The sequence below is a fragment of the Poecilia reticulata genome, linkage group LG13, assembly GCF_000633615.1.
Source record: "Poecilia reticulata strain Guanapo linkage group LG13, Guppy_female_1.0+MT, whole genome shotgun sequence".
NCBI lineage: Eukaryota > Metazoa > Chordata > Actinopteri > Cyprinodontiformes > Poeciliidae > Poecilia > Poecilia reticulata.
This window is the reverse complement of record NC_024343.1, coordinates 26166819-26175343: the sequence shown is the minus strand read 5'-3', so window position 1 is coordinate 26175343 and position 8525 is coordinate 26166819. Positions and strand designations below refer to the sequence as shown.

General features: G+C 35.9%; 1 protein-coding gene across 3 annotated transcripts in view; it reads left to right on the top strand.

The window, feature by feature from the left end:
* Positions 1-8525, top strand: part of LOC103474953 (alpha-2-macroglobulin-like) — a 39217-nt gene that overhangs the window by 18311 nt on the left and 12381 nt on the right. Inside the window, exons 1-18 of one of the 3 annotated variants that reach the window (XM_017308376.1) lie at positions 1029-1763; positions 1905-2082; positions 2267-2423; positions 2535-2587; positions 3232-3252; positions 3457-3622; positions 3697-3781; positions 3893-4010; positions 4343-4460; positions 4570-4679; positions 4764-4928; positions 5583-5801; positions 6186-6249; positions 6365-6510; positions 7320-7469; positions 7619-7693; positions 7831-7918; positions 8032-8167. In XM_017308376.1, coding sequence (XP_017163865.1) covers positions 1684-1763; positions 1905-2082; positions 2267-2423; positions 2535-2587; positions 3232-3252; positions 3457-3622; positions 3697-3781; positions 3893-4010; positions 4343-4460; positions 4570-4679; positions 4764-4928; positions 5583-5801; positions 6186-6249; positions 6365-6510; positions 7320-7469; positions 7619-7693; positions 7831-7918; positions 8032-8167 — 2129 coding nt within the window. In that variant the 5' untranslated portion in view covers positions 1029-1683. Of the gene's footprint in view, positions 1-1028; positions 1764-1904; positions 2083-2266; positions 2424-2534; positions 2588-3231; positions 3253-3456; positions 3623-3696; positions 3782-3892; positions 4011-4342; positions 4461-4569; positions 4680-4763; positions 4929-5582; positions 5802-6185; positions 6250-6364; positions 6511-7319; positions 7470-7618; positions 7694-7830; positions 7919-8031; positions 8168-8525 lie in introns of those variants that run through there. The other 2 variants (XM_017308377.1, XM_008426247.2) reach the window with 2 other exon arrangements.

Genomic DNA, 8525 nt, shown 5'->3' with positions numbered 1-8525 from the left:
TATTTGTATTTCCCTTGTAGCTGACCGTGCTGAGAGGGAATACATTGTGGCTAATCAAGGTAAGAAGTGCACCACATCTGAGCAACCCCTAATCAATAACTTCAATGTTTTATTGTAACTGAAAGGCACTTAGTGGCAGCGTTATGCTTAGTCACATTGAGACTGGAAAGTCACCTGTGGGTACAATAAAAGAAGCATGCATTAATACAGAAGATAAAACGTTAGGGCATCAACAATCTTGTCAACACAGGTCACCTAACTCCTGGCCAATGATGTTGGATAAATATTTATAATATTTATTTTTTCTTTTTCTTAATGAACATCAAATAAAACGTTTTAAAATATAAGGGCTGAAGGTACTATTCAGGTTGGTGTAACATTCTGACAGTATAATAAACTTTCATAAAAGTAGTACAGTGCTACAGTGTTAGTACAATATCTTAAAATAAGATTTGATAAGATTTTATTTTATTTTTTCAACCAGTTGGTAGCTTTCCAACTTAATTTTTAACAGAGTTATCTGATGAGTCTGATCAGTGACATAATAAAATGCATAATATTTTCCAGGCTGAGAGTACTCTGGACACTCTGTCACCTTATTAAAAGGACTTTACAGTGTAGGAATAGCGTGATGCAAGTTTTGGAACCATAGCTTTTTAAAACCATGATTCTTTACCTCGATGCTGGTAACCAGCTTCTGCTTGTTGTTTTCTAAGGCGTTAGATTCAGAATGTTTGGCAGTTTTCTTGAGTTAAATTTTTTTAGGATTTTACAAGGTTTTGAAAGTTAATTTAAAGGGCTCTAATTAGTATTGGTGGTGATGTAATAATATATTCTAATACTTGTTCTTTTTCAGCTTGAGGACTGACCCTAAGCCTACAGCCATCAGTGATACCAGATTTTCTTCACATTATTTTCTTTGTTTTTTGATACACTACACAGCTAAAAATATTTTTTTCTGTTTGTTTATTGTACTTTTTATGTTCATATGCAACTAAATCATAATGTATCATATATTAAAGTAAAATGAAACCTGAAAATGTTTCTCAGTGCTATGACTGTGCTGTTGTGTCATATGGGACAAAGTTGTGCGAAATATTTCAGAAAAGCTTTAGAGGTCAACAACTTTACATTTTGTTTTTGGCATTCAGTCGAAAGATGCAACATAAAACCATATGAGACTAAATTAAAAACAAGTTGACAATGGGTGAGTATTTGATAGTCGTTTTCTGTCTCATGAGAGACCTGTAGTCAACTAACATGACCTTGACTTTTACCCAGTAAATACATGGGGGAAAAGTGCTTACTGGAAGACATTTTGTAATCTTATGACCTTTATTTCTGCTTCAGTTTCACTAAAAAACTAGTTTTCTCCTGCAATTCAGTAAGACATTACAACGTTAACTCTGTAAATCTTCATACTTCACTGGTGAAACTCATAAAATCCTGATGAGCAGGTCTCCGCTGCGAGGGTAAAACAATGTTGAAAGTCTGTTAACTCATATGTAGTTTGGGGATCAAGGTAAGTATCTATTTGTAAGAATATACAATTGTAAATGATTTATTTCCTGTAACTCAAACAAATGACACATGTTGAGTGGGAGGTTTGTACTGTGTGAGTGAAAGTGGGATGCAGTCCTTGTTATTTGCAGCTCTTTACTCAGAGGATCCTGCCAGTCAGTCATGGGTCATTCTAGGAACCAGATGTCGACATGGACACTGTTCGTGTTCTTATGCATGATTGGAGCTAACATGGCCAATCCGTAAGTTTACAAAAATGTCTGGAAGTTCTGTATTTACCATAATTTGTTTTTGAATGAATCAAGTGAATTCAGGTCTGTGGATTTGTCCCACTGGAGATCAGAAAAGTGAGATAACAGCTGTGTTTGTGAATCTGTCTGTAGATATTACATGGTGACCATTCCTGCTGTCCTTGAAGCTGGAGCTCAGACCAAATTCTGCGCCAGTCTCCTTGAGCCCAATGAGACTCTGACCATGACCGTCACTTTGAGGTCTCAAGAAAACACCATCCTTCTTGAGAAGACCTCTACAGAGGAGTTTCTTGAATGCATTCAGTTCCAGGTCGACTTTTAAGATGGTTTTGAATCTACTTGACCTTTAAAGAAATCGTTTTTGAATTCAGTTTTACAGATGTGAACTTTATTAACCCATACAAACTGCAGAAATATATCCATGGTTCATGGTTTCACAGATGTTTTTTTTGTTTTGTTTTGTTTCTCATATTACAATTGTTTATTTATTTTAGGTTCCTTTGGTAAATAATAAAGAGGTTCAGAAATTGGAGGTACAGGTACGAGGAAACACATTTTACTCACAAGAAGTCAAGAAAGTCCTAATCAAAGCCTACCAACCCATGACCTTCATCCAAACAGACAAACCAATCTACCTCCCTGGACAGACAGGTAATGGGGAGCTCCTTAAATTAAAAACTGTTTAGATGGATTTGCTTTTTCATTTTGTTATAAACGAGACATTCATTTGCTAGGAGGTGAAATCTTCATGTACTCTCTCAGTACGTTTCAGGGTGGTCACAATGGACACAAAGTTTAGACCAGCCAGCCAATTGGTGAGTTCTCCTTTTTATTTTTAAACTGATCTCACAGAGGTTGAATATTTTGTAAATATATAATATTGACGTTTGGAGCAGAACACAAGATTGACCGGTGAGCATCATTAGTAACTAGAGTGCATGTTATCTTTAATCAAAGAATCCAATCAATTGTGCAAACAATGCCTGTAAAGCAAATTTGTTTATACTTTGACCTTAGCATTTTGTTGCTGATGCTGTGATAACGTAAATACTGTAAGCTTAAAAAGTTGAAGCACAATGAAACATAGATTGTAGCTCAATCTATTAGGCTTTTAAACCATTGGCTAGATTAATCTACTTTGATTGTGTTTGGTTGTGTTTTATAATTGGGATCAAATTAGGAAATATTTAATAGAATTTTAATCTATTAAATAGATCTGATTATATATTTCCGATGCATACTGAACCTGTAGATCTTATGAAGAGCTTTAAGGTGGCTTCATCATAAACATCTCGTTAAATAAAGTGAATTAAATTATTATCACAAACTATTCATATCAATCCAGCAAATTTTACTTTGGAAACCTGTGGAAAATCTGTGTTTTTTTTCTAGAACACCATTATTTTAATGACCCTAAAAATCTATCAAAAGATTACATTTTTTCTTTTTTATCCAACAGTATACCATCATTGAAGTTGAGGTAAGAAATCTAAATTGTCTTAAGCTCATAGTCTAATTTTTAGATTTAATGGATGGTTAAAACAGGCAGCACTTCATTCAGTGAGCAATGCAAGTAAACCAGTTATTTCCATAAATTAAAATATAAATTTTGTTCTAATTGCAAATGATTTTAAACTTATTAAACATATGGCCCTGTTTTTTTTTTATTTGTTTTCTTCAACAGGATCCCAACAGCAACAGGATTGGACAATGGCTCAATGAAACATCCAACAGCAAAATACTGCAGCTCTCCTACCCCCTGAACTCTGAGGCCCAGGAAGGATCCTATAAAATCATTGTGTCAGCAGGAGAAAATAAAATACAGCACAACTTTAAAGTGGAGAAGTATGGTAAGTTATCTTCTCAATCCCAGAGAGATCTGTCCATTTTGGATTAGATGTAAATGTCTTGTGTTTTTCTCTAGTTCTGCCCAAATTTGACGTAACAATAAATGTAAAAGAAGAAGTCAGTGTTGGGCAGGAAGGATTAGAAGCTAAAGTGTGTGGAAAGTAAGTAAGCATTGATCCCTGACTAATGTTCTTTAGAGCCCTAAACCTTAAAAAAGCAATCTGATATGTTTCTTCTGTGGATGACTGTTTAATCTGTTCTAATTTAACTAGGTACACATACGGACAGCCTGTGCCAGGAAGTGTTACTGTGAAAATATGCCGACCTTTTTATGACCACATTTCCAAGAGTCAGAGGAAAGAAACACGTTGTGGCATTCAGACACAGAAGGTATGGCTGATTATAGGTATTTGTTCATGTTACTCAAACTTAGAACTAAAGTCCTGCTAGATCAAAATTTATTTTAGAGTGCCTCACAGACAGTAATGACAACCACTAGTAAAATAATATCAAAAGGGAATTACAACGGAGTTTTGTTTTTATCCTGGTTTTCTACAAAGAACCTGCAGTTTTTTTCCTTGTGGCTTATTTCTGTTTCTGCCATTTGCTGGCTTTTAGAAATCATGAGGAAAAAGTAATTACTCCTGATAAATGTTCATATCATCAAGTCATGTTCTAAAATATATGATGACGTTTTCTTTTCTTTTCTTTTTTTCTTATAGGCAGACAAAACAGGATGTAGTACATTTGAATTCCAAATGTCAATTTTCACCAGAGGCGATCAAACAGTATTACAAGATAAACTTGATGTCATTGCCACAGTGGAAGAGGAAGGAACAGGTAAGTCTTGTTTTGTACAGTGCCTTTATTCTCATTGAAGAGTTTGAATTCGTGTTGATATTATTATGCAAGGCATGACTGTTATTACCTGGGAGCTTTTTATATTTAGGTACATCACTCTCACAAGTGAAGCAAATATTGATCTCATATGTTACTGGAAAACTGTCTTTTGCTGACGTTCCAAATGTTTATGATCAAGGCTCAGTGGTGGAGGGAAAGGTAAGAGTAACACTGTGATTTCTTTGTTTTTCTGCATCTAATATAAAGCACAGCTTAAGTGACACAGTATTGTACTTTCAACAGGTCAAAGCTGTTCACTACAATGACATGCCCATGTCACACCAGTCTTTGTACCTGTATAGAGGTGATTGGCCTCGACACATTCTTCAGAAACTCACAACTGATGTCCATGGTTTTGCCTCATTCTCTTTCAGAACTGATGCATTAAGAGAAGATATTTTTCTCCGTGTAAGTAAATCACAGCTGCAGACTTAACTCAGTATGTTGACATATTGAAATAAATGGACCAAAAGGGTACAGTCTGTGTAGCCTGGTAAAAGCCAGCCCGTTTGCACTACACTTTGCTTCATACAGAGTGTCCAGGCGGCTCTCGGCTGTTAAGAAACCATTGCTTCCTGGAGGTGAGGCTTGTGTTGAGGTTTTAAACGTTATCCAATTGCTAAAGTTGTCCCATAATGTATGTAATGTGCCAATTCAATGCAAAGAACCTTACCGGAAATTGCCTATGCAATCAATCATCTTCATCCGATCTGAACCAGGTGGCTGCTAATTTTTATTTAATATTTGCAGCTAACACTGACTGAATGCTCAAATATACAACTTCCTTCTCTTCCATTGCTAAAAATACACTCAATTCGAAAACAGCACAGAAATTCAAAATTTATTGTTCACAACTGCTACTTCTGTTTGGTCCGGTCACAAATCGACCAGAGACGATCCAAGTCAAGGGGAGAGTCAAAAAAGCAGACATATTTTTTGAGCAGAGTTGAACAGGAAGCCAATGGCCAGGCTACAGATTGTGTGAACTGAACAAAAGAAACTACAATAAATGAAATCTTACTTAATCTGCTCTTTGTAATGTTTTTTTTTTTCTTTTAACAGGTTAGCCCCTTACCATCACTATCCTACTCTACATATAAAGTTCCTCATATTGCGATTGTGTTTCACATGATTACAAAGTCACAACCTCCATCTGTTAAAACAATCAGCTCCCTGAGTATAAAAAGCAAGACAATACTTCCCTGTGACAACGAAACGGAGATCTTTATTGAGTACACTTTGGTGCAGGAATCTCCAGGCTCTGTGGACGTCATTTACCTGGTGAGTCGTATCACAAAATGAAACACAGATTGTTACTGATTACAGAAGAAGAAATCACACATACAGTGTTGTATGCTTAGCGACTAAGTCAAGGTTTAGCAATTAGCCAGTAGAGAAATTGTGCTTAAGCCAGCCATTAGAAGTGATGAACTAAAAATGACCTGTATAATGTGTCACAGTACAAATATGTTAATGGAAAATAAAACATTAATATTCTAGATTAATGATCAGATCAGAATTTAAAACACACCCACAAAAGAAACTAAAAGAGTGAAGAAAATTTAATTTTAACAACTAGGGCACAAGGAATGTTTAGATGGATGGATCTCCAATCAGTTAGTGAGGAAATACAGTAAAAACAGTTTTTTCCCCCTATATTCCCAGGTGTTATCCAGAGGAGCTATTGCCAGTCAAGGACGAATACTGGTTGAGGTGGAAAATAAATCAGGTGAGTAAATGGAATATCAACATTACCAAGTTTTAGATATGTACAGTCAAGAAATAGTTGATGTTATTGTTTCAATGACGACAGTTTAAGGATAACATTTGGACTGATTTTTCAGTGAATGAAGGTGAGGTGTCCTTTAAGCTCAACGTGTCTCCAAACTTGGCTCCAGAAATCCAGATTATGGTTTACGCTGTCCTACCCAACAAGAAGGTGATCAGTCAAAGTACTGACTTCTCTACTGAGAAATGCTTTAACCATAAGGTAAGTATGGATTTAGATAAATCTGTGAAATGACTCACAGATTTATGAAGGAACCAAAAATGTCTGATGGAGAACCTTCTTGGCAATCCATTTAGTTTGGCTTGAAACAAGTCACTATATGTTGCACCAAATACAATAATGTCAGTTTAATTATATATCACAAATTTATAAACAACAACAAGCTTACAAAGTCACAACCTCCATCTTTGTATTTATGTATGTATATAGGTGCATGTGTATAAATAGGAGAGTGTGTATATCAATCAAATTGATATGCACCCTGTATAGCACATTTCAGCAGCAAGGCATTTCAGGGTGCTTAACATAATTAAAGACAAAATAAAAACAGCATGTGACATTGAATAAACAATAAGAAAGAGAAAGAGATTTTGAAAAAAAAGATTAAAAAAAGATAAAAACATGCTTTTGTTATGTTTTTATCATAACAAAACATAACAGGACTCCGGCGCCTGTCGTCGCCGTTTAGCACGGGTATTATCCAGGCCCTGTCGCCTGACAGGACATATACACATATATGTGTATATGTGTCTTTTTATTATCTTGATGTTGAAGGTTTTTAGTCATGTCAAACTATTTGTCATCATGTTTTCTTCTATTTGTTTCAAATATTGGCATAAGAGAGGGAGCACATAAGGAGAAACTGGAGAGAGATAATTTTTAAATACAATAAGAACAATTGACTAATAACTTTTAGAATCTTCCAATTAAAAAATAAAATATCTTAATTAAAAATAAAATATCTTAATTAAAAATACAACAGCCATTGTTCTTCTTCTGCTCTTTCTCAGGTCTCTCTGGAGTTTTCTTCATCATCAGCTGTTCCAGGAGAGGAGACCAACCTGCAGCTGACGGCTCAGCCTGACTCTCTGTGCGGTGTCAGTGCCATCGATCAGAGTGTCCTCATCAAGGAGCCTGGAAAGACTCTGGATGCAGAGAAGGTAACTCCTAAATATTAGGAGGTTTTTTCTTCCATCTTTCCGATGAACATAATGAAAGGGAATGCTTTAAATTTCTCTTTCCATTTTTAAACTGCTCAGCGAACATCTGTTTCTAGATTATTGCTTTGAAACATGTGTTTTTTTTTCAGATATTTACTTTGCTGCCTGTCAGAAAAGTATCAGAAATACCAACTGAAATTGAGGAACCTAGGGATTGTTTACTAGTGAGTCCAAAGAGAAAATATTATTTGTGAACTTTTATGTTCTAATAAGGAACTATTGTCCCTGTGTTGCTTAAAACTGAACAACCCATTTCACATGAAGGCTTTGTTAACTCACCTTTTCATGCTGTGTGTGGCAGGATATGGAGAAAGTGGGACTGAAGATGGCAACAAACCTGTTTACTGGATCATTACAATGTTTTAAAATGTTATATGAGTATGATTATGGTATGCATGCATGGCAAATTTATTCTGTCATTATTGCATTTTGGGCTTGTTTAATCTCGATTTTCTTTCTTTGTGCTTGTTTTCATTCAATGATCCTTTACAAAATGTAATAGCTGATGACCTTTTGAACTCCGATCCAGAAAGAGCCAGTATAGAAGAGTTGGAAGAAGCTGAAGAGATCTTAGAACCCATAAAGACAGTTCGCACCTTTTTTCCTGAATCTTGGATATGGGACTTGGTGGAAACTGGGTAAGCCAGAGGGGTCATTAGGCCCTAAAAATACAAATTTGTATTTAACTAATTTTACTCTCTGCAGGCATGATTTCTTCTTCTTCTTCTTCTTCGTGTGAGAGGAGGGTGCTTGGAGAGCGGAAGGAGAGCGAAAGAGCGAGCGAGTGGGTCTTTTCCTATCTTTGCGTTTTCTTTCGTATCTTTGTTTCACTTGGTGTTTATGTTTATATTTTAGTTGTGTTTTTGTGTTAACTTGTATCACAGTTTGATCAGGGGGGTTTGTGTTTCGGGGTTTGGGTGTGGCCGTCAGGCGTGCCTGGCTTGGCCGGCGTCTGACGCCATGGTGGTGGTCGGTGGTGGTGCTTTCTCCACGCTG